This window comes from Lissotriton helveticus, chromosome 12, assembly GCF_964261635.1.
Source record: "Lissotriton helveticus chromosome 12, aLisHel1.1, whole genome shotgun sequence".
Lineage (NCBI taxonomy): Eukaryota > Metazoa > Chordata > Amphibia > Caudata > Salamandridae > Lissotriton > Lissotriton helveticus.
In genome coordinates this window covers 686,262,144-686,279,906 of record NC_136073.1, presented here as the reverse complement: position 1 = coordinate 686,279,906, position 17,763 = coordinate 686,262,144, and the positions used below count along the sequence as shown (strand labels likewise).

General features: G+C 46.9%; 1 protein-coding gene across 5 annotated transcripts in view; it reads right to left on the bottom strand.

The window, feature by feature from the left end:
• Nucleotides 1–4,924: 4,924 nt before the first annotated feature.
• SF3B3 (splicing factor 3b subunit 3) overlaps nt 4,925–17,763 on the bottom strand; it is a 126,519-nt gene continuing 113,680 nt past the window's right edge. For all 5 annotated transcript variants that reach the window (XM_078671197.1, XM_078671198.1, XM_078671195.1 and 2 more), the window contains 4 exons: nt 10,256–10,354; nt 9,725–9,868; nt 6,298–6,402; nt 4,925–5,833 (listed from right to left, as the gene is read on the bottom strand). In XM_078671197.1, coding sequence (XP_078527323.1) covers nt 5,693–5,833; nt 6,298–6,402; nt 9,725–9,868; nt 10,256–10,354 — 489 coding nt within the window. In that variant the 3' untranslated portion in view covers nt 4,925–5,692. The remainder of the gene's footprint in view (nt 5,834–6,297; nt 6,403–9,724; nt 9,869–10,255; nt 10,355–17,763) is intronic.

Genomic DNA, 17,763 nt, shown 5'->3' with positions numbered 1-17,763 from the left:
GCTTCCTTGCCTCCTTGATGATGTTCATGCATTCCGGAGGTAAGTTAAGGTATCCGAACCCTAGGACTTCAGGAGCCAGATCGCCAGGTTGAGCTGTTGCGGATCTGGATGCTGAATTTCTCCATGGTTCTGCGTCAAAAGTCTGGGCGTGAGGCGCAGTCTTTGATGCGGCACCACCGAGAGTTCGGGGAACGTGGTGTACCATGCTTGGCGCGCCCACGTTGGAGCAACTAGGATGAGAGTCATCGCGTGCTGCCTTAGCTTTTTTGCCACCAGCGGTATCAGAGGGGCTGGCGGAAAAGCGTACGCAAATTTGCCTGACCAGTTCATCCATATCGCATTCCCCTGCGACTGTGGGTGAGGGAACCTGGCGGCAAAGTGTTGGCATTTTGCGTTTTCTCTTGTTGCAAACAGGTCTATCTCCGGATGACCCCACTGCTGGAAGTACGGGTGGAGTACAGATGGGTGCAACTCCCACTCGTGCATTTGATGGCTGTGTCTGCTGAGCAGATCCGCCATTAGATTGTCCTTGCCCGGGAGGTGTTCTGCCATGAGGAAGATGTTCCTTTGAATGGCCCACTTCCACATGCCCTGAGCCAGATGAGACAGCTGTGGCGAGTGGGTGCCCCCCTGCTTTTGAATGTAGTACATCGCGGTCATGTTGTCCGTCCGGACCAACACTACCTTGTTGCACAGATGTACAATGAAGGACTTGAGTGCCATGAAGATTGCCATGAGTTCCAGATAGTTGATGTGCATCTTCTGTTGCTGCGTCGTCCATAGTCCCTGCACAGTGTAATTGAGCAGATGAGCTCCCCATCCCTGGAGAGATGCGTCCGTTGTCAGGGTAATCTGTGGCACTGGCTCCTGGAACAGTCGGCCCTTGCAAAGGTTGTGTGGAGTCCACCAATGCAGAGAGTCGTATGCCCGACTGGTAACCAACACTAGGTCTGTTAATTGTCCTTGAGCCTGTGTCCACTGATTTGCTAAGCACTCCTGGAGCGGGCGCATATGTAGCCGTGCGTGAGGGACTATGAAGATGCAGGAGGCCATCATGCCTATCAACTGCATGAACACTCTCGCTGGAAGTGAGTGTTGTGATCTGAACTTCAGGATCAGAGACTGCATGCTGTCTATCCTGACTTGGTTTGGTTGAGCCACGGCTGTCAGGGTATTGATCGTCGCGCCTAGAAACTGCCGGACATGCGCCGGTTGAAGGTGCGACTTTGGGTAGTTCAACGAGAAACTTAGATCGTGAAGGAGGTGAATGGTAGTCGACATGTCCGCGGCACATTGTTGTTCTGACTTGGCTTGAACGAGCCAGTCGTCCAGGTAGGGGTAGACATGGATGCCCTGCCTCCTGAGGTGCGCCGCTACTGTCGCCAGACACTTTGTAAACACCCTTGGGGCTGTGGTGACTCCGAAGGGTAGGACTTTGAACTGATGTTTGCCTTGGATAGTGAACCTGAGGTATTTTCTGTGGGACGGGTGTAGTGGTATGTGGAAATAAGCATCCTTGAGGTCTAAGGTTGCTAAGAAGTCCCCCTGGTTTAATAAGGGAAGAATCTGTTGCAGTGTGAGCATATGGAAATGTTCTGACAGTATATACAGGTTTAGGGGACGTAGATCCAGAATGGGTCTGAGAGATCCGTCCTTCTTTGGGATAAGGAAGTACAGGGAATACACCCCTGTGCCTTCCTCCTCCACTGGCACGAGCTCGATTGCGCCTTTTTGCAGCATCACCACTACCTCCTGCTGCAATAAGTGCAAGTGCTCTGCGGACATAGGCCTTTGCCTTGGCGGGATGTTGGGTGGAGTGGATTTCAACTCTAGGCAATAACCATACTGGACTAGTTGACGCACCCACCTGTCTGTGGTGATGTTTCTCCAGACGGGCAGGAACTGCTGCAGTCTCCCCCCGACAGGTGTTAAGTGGTCGGGGGGCAGTGACAGAGAGTCACTGTTTGCTTGGGGTAGAGGAGCGGGAGCTGTTGTTTCCTCTGCCGCGACCTCTGTTGCTGTTATTTCTGTAACCTCCCTTGTTCTGTTTTGTGAACGAGGATTGTGCTCCACCTTTTGAGAATTGAGATTGTTGACCCATTTGTCCTCTGGTGACTCCACGTGCACCTGAGCGACGAAAACTGTTGCCACGAAACTGTTGTGACTGTAGGGCCCCCATGGACTTAGCAGTTTCTGTGTCCTTTTTTATCTTTTCGAGGGTGGTGTCAACATCTGGACCAAACAGTTGATCAGGATTGACTGGCTGATTAAGGATGGTTGTCTGAATATCAGGTTTAAACCCAGATATGCGGAGCCAAGCCTGTCGTCTCAGCATGACGCTAGTGTTGATCGCCCTAGCTGCTGTGTCTGCGGCGTCAAGTGCACACTTGATGGCTGCGTTGGAGATCAACTTTCCTTCCTCTATAAGCAGTTTTGTGCCCTCTTGAAACTTTGGAGGCAGGTGTTGTACAATCTGTTCTAGGGTGTCATAATGCGCCCTATCGTAACGTGCTAAGAGTGCTTGTGTATTAGAAATACGCCAAAAGTTGGCAGCTTGTGCAGCTACTCTTTTGCCCCCTGCCTCTAGCACTTTGGACTCCTTATCCGGGGGAGGAGCTTCACCGTTGTTTGGGAGTTGGCCCGTTTGCGGGCATTGGCGACCACCAGGGAGTCAAGCGGCAACTGTCCCCGAATGTATGCAGGGTCTGCAGGTGCTGGTCTGTACTTTTTTTCAATACGTGGATTGACCACTCTCGCCCTAGTGGGTTCCTTAAAGATGTCCGCAGCATGTTTGAGGACTCCCTTGAGCATAGGCAGTGTCTTTACAGTCCTCTCAGAGACTGAAAACGTGTCAAAGAGAAAGTCTTCTTCAACCGGGTCAGCATGCATGTCCACATCATGATTAGCAGCTGCCCTCTCAATTACTGCATGAAAACCTGCAGAATCCTCTGTTGGGGATGCACGTGCACTGAAAGGCTGTGGGTCTTGCCCCACACCTTGGGTGCCTTGGTCACCAATGTCATCATATGCATCTGTGTGTGCATCTGGTTCATTTACTGGGAAGGTGTATTGGTCCTCCTCATTGTAACCCTCACCATCAGAATGGTCTGGTGAGGGAGTAGGGCTTCTTCTTGGAGGAGGCTGGATAGGCTCTATGAGGTTAGAAGCGTCCAGAGGAACTTTTTTCTTCTTTAGTGGGATAACATAGGAGTCTAGAGGCTCTGATGTGATCCTTCTTTTGTATATTGTCAATTTGCCTGTGTTGGCGTCGATGAAGTGCTCAGAATCGTCCTCGGATCCGAGTTCTCGACTTGAAGGTACCCCTGCCGTAGAAGAATCCGCCTTCTTTGGCGTCGATTTTGTAGAAAAAGCCTTTGGAGCCTCTTTCGGCGGCAGAAGGAAGAGAAGCTTGCTTTTAGGCTTGGCCGGAGCATCCTTCGGCGTCTGAGGCGACGGTAACGGAGCCGACGTAGCAGCGGCCTTTTCCCTGATTCTCTGCAGCGAAGCGGCGATGGGAGACGCTTCATCCACAGTGGCTTTTGGCGCCGACGAGGACGTCTTGACCTTCCCCTCGGATCCGACGTGATGGTGGCCCTTCTGAGGTTTGGGCGCCGATGCCGTCGACGCCGACCCAGAGTCCTTGGACCGATGCGCAGACGTGCCAGCAGTTGATCCGTGCGCTTGAGTCGGTTCCGTATCCACTACGCTGCTGGCCTTGGCGTGCTTGGACGGTGTCGCAGCGGTTGATCCGTGCCGACCACCCTTTTTAGAGGATCCCTCCTCCTGCGCCGATTTCGTTCCAGCGGAATCGATCGACTTCTTCGGCTTCTGCGGACCGGAGCCCGACGGAGCCGATGCGGCAGCGGGTGCAGTACGTTTTTGTGGGCCGGCCGCCATTTTAGGGACGCTCGAGTCCATAAGTTTCGGTTTCGTTTTCGGGTCGGCCATTTTAGGTGTCGTCGACACCGCAGGTTTCGGTTTCGATCCGGCTTGCCCAGCAAGTACGTCCGTGGCCGGGCCTGATGGCGGGGCCGTGGCTTGCGGCACTGGGTCTTGGGTAAGGCCACTTGGCGATCCCGTGACCCGATCTTGATCTTCGAAACCTTCGGGGCATAGCTCGTCTCCAGAGCTATCTGCCGCGGCCCCATAAATCTCTTCGACGTCCCCTACCTCGTCGACGTATTGAAGGTCTTGACCCGCGACTCCATAGTCGTCCTCCGGATCCGCCTCGACCTCCGTTTCGGGTGGGGAGATTTGGAGAAGATGACCCTGTTCATCTTCTTCCTGGTCGCCGAAGATGTTTTCTGGATCGGGGGCCGCTTGTCTGGCCTCCAGGCGCACCGCGCGCCGAAGCTTGAGAGTCTTTTTCGACCTGAATTGAGCGCAAGCCTTACACTTGCCGTCGTCATGGTCCGGTAAAAGGCATTTGTTACAGACCGGGTGGAGGTCTATATGTGGGTACTTGGACCCACAGAGCGGACAGTACTTAAACGGACTCCGCTCCATGCTGTAAAGTTGTAGTCGTGTCGCGATGAGAAGGCCTCGATGTTCGAAGAGTGTAGACTCCGTTGAATCCGACTTCAAGAGTTGGAAGAACCCGAGACCGTGCGCGAACAATACCGACGCTAGAAAAATACAAGGCCTTGTGGCCTGAAAAAGTTAGTTTTTCTCGGTTCCGACAAAGAGAAGTCGGGACCACATCCGAACCCAATGGCGGAAAAAAACAATCTGGGGATGGAGCCCATGCGCACTGTAGTCCAGGGGAGGAGCCACCTATCTCAGGATACTTCGAAGACTCTTCCAGGACAACAATGTGCGATCATCCGGACCCAACACTAGGCGGCGATCTAATGCTAAGATATGAATTTAGCAGCCCACATGCCTCGAACACAGTCTATAAAAAACTAGTCCTTTGTATAGACACTTTAAAAAAAAATCAACTTCTTTAATTTGTTTAGTGCACCATCACAAACAGTATGTCCCGCCTTGCACTACGAAAGAATGCTACATTGACTTCCAAACCCTCCAAGGAAACAAGTTAGATCAATTTACAAAATATTTACAAAAAGGAAAATGGGACTCGCATGGATGAGGGGGGTAGGGAATGGAGGGGGAGCTTGTAGAAAAACACTGGTGGATACCAGCGACGGATATCAAATAATGGACAATCGTTTAAGTACAGCTTTGCTGTGGGATGCATTCATACTGGAGGAATCCAAAGCAAGTTTCTAATGCACTGTTGACTGTTTCTATCTTTGCAAGGAAATGTAGCTCCTTAACACACTTTTGCCAAGGGACTTCCAGGTTTGCCCTAGCATGTAACCACATATACTCATTCTTACCTTCAGCAAAAGTTCACAACCAACCATTCATTGGCAAACAGGACAAAGCAAGAACAATTTGTGCTCTCCTGATGCTCTAACAAATAGGATTCCGCAATGATCTGCAGAAGAGGCTGTCCAGGCAGAATGAGTCTGGTGTCTGGTAGTCCACTTTGCTCACAAGTCACATTGCTGCAAAGAACAGTTTGTTATCCACGACACACATGGACACATCTGGCATGGCGTATGCTTGGATTCAAGAACTTCAAGCCAGCACGAAAATAAACAGTCTCGAAATTGTCTGTCTGGAAAGAAGAGCTCTTGAGAAATCCAAATAGGACCACAGGTTTTGAGCAGACTTTTCCAGAAGATCAAAAGGCGTAACGAGTACGGATGTCTTCCAGTTTCTTGGAGACCTCCGCAGGTGTTCGGTCCAGCTCGTCAGACACGTTCTTCTGCTTATTTGTATCCATGGAGTTAAACTGTTCACATAGGTCACCGTCAATGACGTTCTATGGAGAAATCAACAACAGCGTGAACTCTTACAACTGCATTCGTCAGAAAGTTGGACGGAGCTTGTCTCAAAAGCAATGATCTTCGCATTTAAACAATACAATAATGTCAAATTATCTAAATATCCCACCCACAATACGTGGGGTATGATGGGTGGGCAGCAAGTAGTAGAGATGGGGTGAAAACGATGAAAAAGACTGAGGGGACCATCCCCCATTTTGAGCAACAGTGGAAGGTGTTGAGGAAGTGTAGTTCAGTGCTGATAATTTAATTGCGGAATGCTCTTCCACTTCAACGGTGCCTCAGCATGCACTTTCATTTAAAGTAATGGACATAGCATGAAAACAATCAAGTTGTAAGCACTTATGGTTTTACCCCAGCAACTGTTCTTTGATTTCCTATAACCCTTTCAGGGCTAAGATGCTGCTTGTCACTAGAAACTATTCAAGCATGATGTACCTACCTTAACTGGAAAGTAATAGGAGCGAAAGCTTAGGTGGTCCCGCCCACAGAGAGGTGCATGCTCCGACCGCAAGTGCATCTCCACATGTTGGAAAAAGTCATGGTCCTAAAACAGCGAGAAGGGAGTTTATGGTTAGTAGTGAGAGCAGAAGTCCACTTCAGTCCCTTTAGGACCAACAAACTAGCAAAGCAGACAGTGGGGAAGCCATGTCAATGCACTGTCTGATAATACACCACACAAAACCCCACCCGCAACAAACTCCTCCTTTTTCCTCATTCAAATCTAACTAAATCCTAATTCATCTGACCCAGAGGTAAAATCTTGGAGAAATATATTAAGGTATTTTGAAGCATTCCAATAACAACTTACCATATCAGAAAACCAGCATGACAAAGTCAATAGATTGTGCAGCAATCCTGTAACGTTTTTTAATGAATTTTTTTCAAATGTATACAATAGGTATTAGAGGCATTTAGAGGTTTAAAGCAGTGAATAAAGTAAAAATGCTGCAGCATATAGATGGCAGGTGTATCAGCAAAAAAATAAAAATTTTAAAAAAGGACCATCGCAAAAATACAGAAAGGGGGCGGGGGGGAGGGAGGGGGGTCAATGAAAGCAGACATTGGCACACCAGCACAGGCACATAAGTGGGCTACTTAGGAGGCATGTGTGCAAAAGCAAATTGCTGTCACTCACATTGAGCGAGCAAACGGCTGAAGTGTGCTGATTCACTGCCCCATGATGTATGTGGTGCTGTGCACATGTAATATATGAAAGTAGAACAGACAAATCGATGAATAAGGCTGACCGAAAACCCGAGTATGTTTGTATGTTTTTTAATTATGATTTTTTTCGGTAAACAGGAAGGTGACAAAACTGCTATTGAGGTCTTCAGGCCTGATATAAAAATGGTAATCAACTGTGCAATTTGTCAATTTTTTTTAAACAAGGACCCAACTGTATACATTTTTTCATCCAGAGTTGCCACAAAGGTATGTATAGCTCTGTGTGCAGGTGAAAAAAAGGAGAGAATGCCAAAAACCAGGCTTCCTCAGAAACGAAGTGCTCATAAGAACGCTGTTTAGGGCAGAGCTTTGCAGCGTAGGTCCAGGAAGTAGAATCTTTCGCCTAATATCCCATACAATATTTTGTCTTGCAGAGTATCTGTGCAGAACTCATTTTCATAGTCTGGGATTACCAGCAAAAAAAGTGTTGGGTGACCTGCCATTGACTAATGCTGGGACCACACCCACTCTGCCACCAATGTTCAGTAACAGTCTTCATAGGCGATTTAAAAATACAATTGCTTGTGGCGACCCAGAAAAACAAAGTTGCAAAAATTCAGAGAGATATATTGGCAGCTGCACTAAAATATAGTTGCTGTGAAAGACATTAAACAACATTGGTAGCCGAATAATATTGCTACTGTGAAAACAAAACCACATACATAAATAGTTACAGAAAAAATCTGTAGGTGGACCACTTACGAACTTTCAGTAATTCTTCGATCTTCAGGCACTGCACATACCAGAGTGCTTAGGGGCGACCCGGAGGAGGGGCTAGCGGTGTGCGGTCCATTGCTGTTTTTTCTACATAAGGGCTCCCTTGAGCCTCCCAAGCTGACGAGCTTCTGGACGAAGCACCTGCGTGCAGGGCAACAAGGCCCGTGACGGTTACGAGGCGACCTTCTCTTCCACCCCTATTGACTTTCTCTACTGATAAGGGAAGATATCCCGAAACCCAGGCCATGTCCCGGGTCTAGAGATCGGGGGAACAACAAGTATCTACTTGCACCTACAAAGGTGAACCACTTACGAACTTTCAGTAATTCTTCGAACTTCAGGCACTGAACATACCAGAGTGATTAGGGGCGACCCGGAGGAGGGGCTAGCGGTGTGCGGTCCATTGCTGTTTTTTCGAATGCTGGGACCACACCAATGTTCAGTAACAGTCTTCATAGGCGATTTAAAAATACAATTGCTAGTGGCGACCCAGAAAAACAAAGTTGCAAAAATTCAGAGAGATATATTGGCAGCTGCACTAAAATATAGTTGCTGTGAAAGACCTGAAACAACATTGGTAGCCGACTAATATTGCTACTGTGAAAACAAAACCACATACATAAATAGTTACAGAAAAAAATCTGGTAGATCAAGACCCTGAATGTGTTTTTGAACCATACATTTGGAAATAGGAGCATAAGCTTTGGGAAGCTATAAAGTCAGAATCCTCCAGTGACAAAGAAAGGAAACTACAAAGGTTACTGGCTGGAGTTTCTTTAGAATGCATATTAAACGTCACTCACTGCATTTGGTCAACTTTCAATGAGCAAACTGTTCCAAGTTCTTTCATGTGTTTAGAGGGCAATTCAATGTTGGGCTAGAATTTCCGGCTGTCTGGCACTGCCATATATGCCAGCATGAAAGGGCAAGTGTGTGGGCTGTTTTTTTCAGTCGCCTCACGGACCACAGGACAAAAAAATATAACAAAAAAGCAGCTTGGGCCCTGTGAAGCTGGCCCATCTGGAGAGCCAGACTGGCTAAGACTCCAGCCCAACCCTGGACAGCGGTCTCCCACAAATAAATAGAAAGGGTTCTTTATGGAGAATAGCAGCCACTCAACCATCTCTAAACTGCAGAATGAATAGAAGGTCAAGATTTGCAGCAGCACCAAATAGCTGGGAACATACAGGAAATCAAGGGCCTCCGCTGTAAGGGTTTGGAAAAGGGGCAGACTGAAGGAGGCGATGGCAGACCAATCACTTACTCACTCGCAGAGATGACCAAGTCACAGAGGACTTAACTCGGAATGGGGTGTTCATGAAAATCAAGGTCCCTCCCGACAACTGACCCCTAGAACTGGTGATGTTGCATTGGTGTGCAGCTGAACGGAGCAGGATATGTCTTAGTTGTGCACAGACTATCTGTCAAGAGTGAATAACCTGTTGATCACTGGCAGTATACAGGTGCTGGTCTCATACAAGAGATGGGGTTTTTAATTGCTTAGATGCCTGTGAAGCAGTGCTTTTGTACGAAAACTCCGTGAAAACAAGTTATAAAAAAAACCTACAAGCCATCATACTCCAAGGTGCCTTTTAAAGGTCAGAAAAGCATGCCCAATGCTGCCCTGAAGGAGAGAAGGCAAGCCTGCTGCATGCAGACTTGCTAAAGAAAGGGAGGAACATGTATTGTAAGGGCCTGACAGAGGGGAAGCATGCTTTGGTTTGATGGGAAGGGAAGGGCATGGTTCCTCTATCATGCCAGAAGAGAGTGGGAGAGCAAGTTCCATGTGGTAATTGAAAGAGCGAGTGCAGGTTCTATTCAGCTAGCGAGAGTCTTTTCTAAGTCTGGTGCCATCTACAAGGTGCACAAACACTCTTTTCTATACATTTATCCCAATAGACTGATAGTAGCACCCTGCTCCTCACCTCGTGCGACGTGAAGGGAACTAGAATACCTATGCCCCCGGACAAAGTTGTGTAGACTAGGGACTCGGAGCCTCCAGGGATCAAAGTGGTCTTCTGTAACGAAAGGACGGTCTCACCCACGTGATAATTCATCACAACTTCTGCCTGAAAGAACACAAAATGAAAGCTCTCGTAATGCCTGCAATCACATACACATCAACTAATCAACCTGAAAACAGATAAATGCTTTTTTCCAGTTGTAGGGACTTTGTATACCGCAGCCCCCTTGCCACACTATCCTTTTTTTTATTAAGTGCAGTACAGCACTTTACAGACAGCACCTGAAACTTGCGTTATTGCCATAAAGAATGATGCTGCAGAGTTCAGTTAATAAAGGATTACAGAATCCAGAAATGATATAGGTGGTACACGAGCAGGTAACTCGGACAACAAAGTGCATACTATAGTTACTATTTTTAAGACTGATGTTCCCTATATAAACCATCCCCACACAGAAAAAAGTAGCCCAATTCCCTTCTGGGTGGCATTTACCTTTTGGGAGGCTCCATTCAGAAGGCCTCTGTCCCACAAGGCCTTGTTTCCTGTTGGATCTTCGTCCACTTCATCGTTGATGTTGGGCGGTAATCTCACCTAGAATTGTAGGAAAGAAATGGATCAAGGCATGAAACACAGAGAAAGAACTTCTAGATATGCAAGCTTTTAGAAGTTAGTCACGCCAGCTAGACCAAGAAAATCAATACTAAGCTCTTAATTTAATCAGAGAAAAAATATACGTCTCTCCTCCAGTGCTAATTAAAACTTGCGCATCAGACCCTGGGTTAAAATTAATATACATATCCGTCAATTAAATTAATAAATAGCAAAAAGTCCTCCTACATTTACAGCGATCAGGAATGAATACAAGAAAGCTATTAGGGAGGCAAAGTGAGTAAGGGACGAGCAAGATTGGATTGAAATTATATAAGCCTAAAAAAAAATATCAAAAAACAACAAGCCCCTGTGTCAATCAGTTGGAGCATGGCTCCACCTGTTCTGCTGGCAATAATATCTTGCAACAAACCTGGCTTGCTCATACTGGATGATATCACAGGAACAAATCGGTCCTGCGGAGTATTAAAAAAAGATGGATATTCCAGCTCTTGTCTTCCCTTAAGTCTCAGTGTACGAAAGTGCCCCTTTTTGAATCGTTCATTCTGGCATATTATAGCACATGGGTGTCTGGATGGTGTTACTACACCCGATTGTTCTATTCAGCCTGAGAAGTGTGTTGATCACTTCACTGTGCTCTATGACAAAGGAGAAGTTATCTTTCCTATGCAGGGTACAGCTAGACAGACCCATTGCCAACTTACTGACGATAAGAGTGGTGGCCCTCTATTTAGCTTGGATGATACTCTTAAGGCTATAGATAGATTAAAAACAGCAAAAGCCCCAGGGCCTGGTCGGATACCTGGTGACCAGTACAAGTCTGAGCCGTTTGTATGGGCCCTTTCTGTAATACTTCTGTCCAATGCTGTAACTGATATGGGAGGAATACCTGAAACTTGGAGAGGGGGGGAAATAAATACCATATACAAGAAAGGAGATGCCTCGATCCCATCAAACTACAGACCGATTAGCCTTTTAGGCAACTTGCAAAAACATTTTGATAGGCAAGTCTTGGAAAAATTGTTAACATGGATGGAGGATAACAAGATTATGTCCCCTATCAAGCTGGGTTTCCTATCAAAACAAGCCTTGAGTTTACATTACTCACCTGGAAATATGCATTATTAAACAAATTGTATGTAACTTTTGTCGATCACCGAGCTGCAACCTATCTCGTGGCCCTGGAACTGCTATGGAAAGTTTTATTAGGTAAGGGAGCTCCTGAAAATTTGGTTAATTTGCTTGCAAGGTTGCAAGAGGGTAACCATGCCTACGTGGGTGGGGCGACAGGGAGAACTAACTAGTAAGATTCCTATTTGGCGTGGGGTACGCCAAGGTTGCGTACTCTCACCTACACTGTTCTCCATGTATGTAAATGAAGTAGTCTATGACCTGAGGAAGTGTTCAAATGATTCACCAGTGTTCAATGGCAAAAATACACCAATTCTGCTGTTCACTGATGATTCTCTATTTCTTTCTAGGACCCCTATGGGCCTCCCGAAATTACTAGATACATTTCTGGCCTTTTGCACAGCCTGGGGCCTATAACTAAATGTGGAGAAAAGCAAATTTAAGGTATTTGGCAAGAGCAAGGGTAGAACAAGAGCAGTGAAGTTGGCTGAAAAACCCCTGGAGAGGGTGGTCACTTTTGACTACCTTGGTGTTGGGTTGACCAACACCCTGGGTTGGGATCCCCAGCTTGAGAAAAGTTATGAATCAGACGCCAGCCTTCACGGCTGGGGTTCTTGCTTTTAGAATCAAAACACAGGAGGCTCATGGTCCTATTTGGAGCGTACAAACCACATACATTTTTTGGAGTTAACCGCTGGGCTTTATGCCCTTACGAGTTTCAAACAATCCCTTCAAGGGAGGTCGGTCATTCTCAAGATGGACAACATGTCAGCCGTAGCCCACACAAATGGTCTAGGGGGCACCAAGTCACCAGAGCTCTCCAACCTAGCAAAAAAGCTATGGATGTTCTGCCTAGAACACAAAATATTGTGAAGAGCAGAATCCCTTCCAGGACAAAACAATGTTTGTGCAGACTGGAATTCCAGATTCCCAGTAGAGCACACCGACTGGAAACTGAACACAATTGTGTTAAAAAACTAGATTACCTTTGGCGTCCCTTAGAAGTAGACCTCTTTGCGAGCAGACTGACCAGCCAGCTATGCAAATACTTCAGCTGGATGCCAGACCCTGGTGCTTTGGCAGTGAATGCCTTTCTTGAAGCTTGGAAAGGAATTCGGGGATATGCTTTTCTCCCTTTTGTAATTATCCAACGTGCCCTGCAGAAATTGAGAATGGAACAATGTTCAATAAGAAAACGAGTTACTTACCTGTAACTACGGTTATCCAGTATTGGTATCTTTCATAGATTCATATGCCTGAATCATTCCCCGTCGTCGAGGCGGGAGTCCCACGGTAAATAAAATATATAATAGCAGTGCCTAAAATTTCTTGTAGTAGGCTGGAAAAGCCTAAAGGCCTAACTAGGCCTCAAAACTTAGCAGCCTATCTACATCATTATGTAAAAAGACCTGAAATATTAGCCTCAGCCAATCAGCTGTCCTCACCCTCTAGAACCTTCCCAGCTCAGGCAGTTCTCCTCAGATTTTCCCAGCACAAGTGAGAATTAGTATCCATAGCCAGAACTGCCCTACCGGGGAGGAGGGTGGGTGCATGTGAATCTATGAAAGATACCAATACTGGATAACCGTAGTTACAGGTAAGTAACTCGTTTTCTTATCCAGTATTAGGGTATCTTTCATAGATTCACATGCCTGAATCAGAATAGCAAGCAGTAACATCATGTCTGTCGATAGAGGAAGGTGGGAGACAAAGAAAACATAAATCAATCCCCACACAACCAGGAAGGTAATAGAGTACAAAACATGTTAACATAACATATGTATCAAAACCTTCAAATATAACAGATAGGACAGCATTATAAATATGTAAAGTTTAAAATATATAATCTTTCCAACCTTAGTGAAGAAGATGCTGCAGCACTGCATCACCAACAGCTGTGTCATCTTGAACTGCCGACTGCAGACAGTAATGTTCGGTAAAAGTGTGCACACTTTTCCAAGTAGCAGCTCGGCAAATGTTCTCTAGAGTCACTCCAGCGAAAAGGGCCGTAGATGTCGACACTGTTCTTGTGGAATGAGCTTTGACCTTCCTTGATAAAGGTCTATTGGCCTTGTCATGACAGAAGGTAATTGTGGAAGACAACCACCTGGCAATAGTTGCTTTTGTGACAGCTTGACCGAAGGTGGGTCTTCCATAGGCAACAAACAGTTGTGTAGATTTACGTATGTCTTTCGTTTTTTGCAGATAGAATTTCAGACACCTTTTGACATCTAGAGAATGTAAAACCCTCTCTGCAGGAGTTTTTGGATCCGGGAAAAAGGTTCTGAGTTTGACCGGTTGATTAATGTGGAATTGAGTTGGCACTTTAGGAATGAATTTAGGGTTGGTCCTAAGTGTAACAAAGTCCTTAGAGAATTGCAGAAAAGGGGGAGTAATAGTGAACGCCTGTATTTCACTAACTCTGCGAGCAGAAGTAAGAGCCAACAGGATTGCAACTTTCCAAGTCAGAAACTTCAGTTCCGCTTTATGGATTGGTTCAAAAGGCCTTTTAAGAAGTTGGGAAAGGACTACATTAAGATCCCATTCCGGAGGAGGAGGACGAACTGGAGGAAAAGCTCTGAATAGTCCTTTAAGGAATTGTATGATCAAGGAAGAAGAACATAAGGATGGTTTGCCGGAGTTCTTCCTGAATCTGGATATTGCTGCCAGATGTACTTTAATAGAAGAAAAGGCTAGACCTGATTTAGCCAGAGAAAGCAGGTATGGAAGGATGGCTTCAGGAGGAGCCTGCAGCGGATGAACGGCATTATCTCCACACCATGAACAAAACCTCTTCCACTTGAAACGATATGTTTTGATGGTACTTTGCGCACGTGCTTGCGACAATATCTTTCTGCATTCCGAGGGAATGTTTAGGTCTTTGAACTCTAGGAAATCAGGAGCCAAGCGTGCAAGTGCAGCGATTGAGGATCTGGATGTTGGATCTGACCGCCCTCTCTTGTCAGCATCGACATTGTCGGTTTGAGCCGAAACGGAGGCTGTTGAGACAGAAGGAGAAGCTCTTGAAACCAATATTGTCTTGGCCAACGTGGAGCAATGAGGATGAGAGTGCAGTGTTCCCTCTTCATCTTTTGCAGGACTTTCGGAATGAGCGGAATCGGAGGATAAGCGTACGCAAACATTCCGGTCCATCTCATGAGGAGGGCATTTCCTCTTGACCCCCGTCCTGGGAACCTGCTGGCATAAAACAGGCACTTGCTGTTTTGCTGCGTGGCAAACAAATCCAGCGTTGGTCTCCCCCAAAGGCGAAAAATTGTGTCTACTTGATGTTGTTCGAGTTCCCATTCGTGACAGTCCACAAAAGTTCTGCTGAGACTGTCTGCTAGAGAGTTTCGAACACCTTGAACATGCTCTGCTTTGAGGGATATGCTGTGACTTAAGGCCCATTCCCACATCTCCTGAGCTTGCAGTGACAGGGTAAGAGATTTCGTTCCTCCCTGTTTGTTTATGTAGAACATGCTGGTGGTATTGACCGTGCGCACCAGGACGGACGAATTCACGATCCTTGGTAGAAAAGCTTGCAGGGAAAGAAAAATGGCCCTGAGTTCCAATATGTTGATGTGCATCTGTTGGTACTGATGAGACCATCTTCCCTGGATCTGAAGGTCCTGAAGGTGACCTCCCCAACCTTCCATGGACGCATCCGTAGTCAGAGTGAAGTCCGGAATCTCTTGGAGGAAGGTGAGGCCCGGCGACAAGTTGTGCGTCTTCGACCACCAGAGAAGAGCCTGTTTCATTTTGACAGTGACTTTGATGCGGTCGTCGAATGATCCCTCGACCTGCTTCCACTGACGAAGCAACTCCTCCTGCAACGGTCTCATTCTGAGTCTTGCCATAGGAATGAGATTGATCGCAGATGAACACATCCCCAGAAGGGAAGCATATATCCGAACTGAAAGCGACTTTTTTGCGGATATTTGTTTTGCCAGTTTGACGAGCTTGTTTTGGCGCTCCTTTGTCAAGTATGCCTTGCACTGGCTGGTGTCCAAGACTGCACCCAGAAAAGTCAATCGTTGACGAGGTTGGAGCTGAGATTTTTGAGAATTGAGGGTCAGTCCTAGATTCGAGAACAGTGAAAGTGTTCTGTTGACTGCCTCCATGGTCGAGTGACTGGTTGGACCCTTTAACAGCCAGTCGTCGAGGTATGGGAACACCTGGAGTCCCAGGGACCTCAACATTGCAGCTACTGGAGCCAGGCATTTCGTGAAGATTCTGGGGGCCGATTTGAGGCCGAACGGGAGGACTTTGAATTGGAAATGGACGCCGGCCACTTGAAACCTTAGGAATTTGCGGTGGTTCGGGTGAATAGGGATGTGAAAATATGCGTCTTGCATATCCAGAGAAGCCAGAAAGTCTCCTTCGTTGAGACAATTCAGAATGTCCTTCAACGTTACCATGCGGAAACTCTGTTTCTTTAGATATTTGTTGAGTTTGCGCAGATCCAATATTGGACGCCACTCTTCTGAATTTTTCTCCACAAGGAAGAAGCGTGAATAAAAGCCCAGCCCTTTCTGAGAAGGATGGACTAGTTCTATTGCGTTCTTGCGTAGCATCTTTAAGGCTTCTTTGAAGAGTAAGCGCAGGCGAGGGGGAGGGGGACCCCTGGGCGGCGTTGTGGGAGGCTTTTGTAAAAACTCCAAAGTGTGTCCCTTTCTGACCAAATCCAGGACCCACTGATCTGAAGTTATCTTCCGCCAATGATGGTAAAAGGCGGAAATCTTGGCGCCCACGGGAAGGGAAAGAGGGGTGGCCGACATCCGGCAAAGCTCATTGGCGCTTGTTAGAATCTCTCCCTTGATTGCCTGAGCGCCGTTTCCCTCCTTGCCGAGAGAAAGAACCAGAAGCAGACTGCCGGTTAGAAGATTGGTAGTAGGGCTTGTTGTAGGAAGATTGATACTGTCGATTTTGTTGGTTTGAATAATTTCCTCTGGAGGAGTAACCACGACCTCTTGCACCTCTAAAGGACCCCCTCTTGTATTGCAGGGTTCCCAGAGATTTCGCTGTATCGGTATCGGTTTCAATTGCCAATAAAGCGTCATCAATGTGCTTTCCAAACAATGACTCACCATCGAAAGACATGTCCAAGATTTTGGTTTGGACCTCAGGTCTAAAAGTGGTAGCCTTGAGCCAACCTTGACGTCTAAGCACAATTGCTCCAGCCAATTGTCTAAAGTTGGTATTAGAAATGTCTAGGGCGCAATCAATAATTTCTGAGGCCGCCCTTTCGCCTTCCTGCACAATTCTGCGTACATCCATTTGTTGATCCTCCGGGATCAGCTCAAGATATTCCGTGAGCTCAGACCACATTTGTCTATCATAACGAGCCAGGATAGCTAAAGAATTAGCCGCTTTAATGGATGCTGCTGCGTTTGCTGAAAATTTCTTCCCAATGGCATCAAGCCTTCTTCCCTCCTTGTCAGGTGGCGTTGAGATGGGAGCAGAAGGATTTTTGGACTTTTGCTGCGCAGCCTGAGAAATAACCGAATCCGGTCGAGGATGGCCGATTAAACAAGCAGGAGTATCGGATGGTGCTCGATACTTTTTGTCTATCCTCTGCAAAACTGCTGGAATGGAAGCTGGTGTTTTCATTATGTTGAGGCCTTCCTTCCATATATAGTCAATAATAGGTATGGCTCTGATCACTCTCCTATACCCCTCCTTAAAGTCATGTAAAAAGCAGCCCGACTGCTCAACTGTGACAACCAATTCAAATCTATTAGCAGCTCTCTGCATAATATTGTGAAAACCCCCAATATCTTCAGGCGGAGAGTCTGAAGGACGGGGAGGAGGCGGAGAAGGTGTAGGGATGACATAATCCTCCCACGGGTCCACTGGAGTGTTATCCGGTAATTCTCCCTCCTCTCTACTTTCATCACCATCAGAGGACGAACTGTCCACAACCTGAGGAATTGGTGAAGTACGTGGTTGTGGTGACAAAGGAGCTCTTGGCGACGGAGGTCGTGGCCCAGGAACCGGAGCAGATGACCCAGCGGGCGCACCCTCATTGGGTGGAAATCTCTGGCGATAATCTGCCAACATAGCTTGCAAATCCTGTATTAAGGAAGTTGGTAAATGTGCTGTATCCTCAGACCGAGGAAGTCTAGAATGAGGTGACTGATATGGTGTGGAATAGACGTCATGCGTATATTGCTCCTGAACCTCCTCTTCATCATCCTCTTGAAGTTTAATATGCAATTGAGAAGGGTGACAGGCAATCCCAAAGGGGTCATCATCCTCTT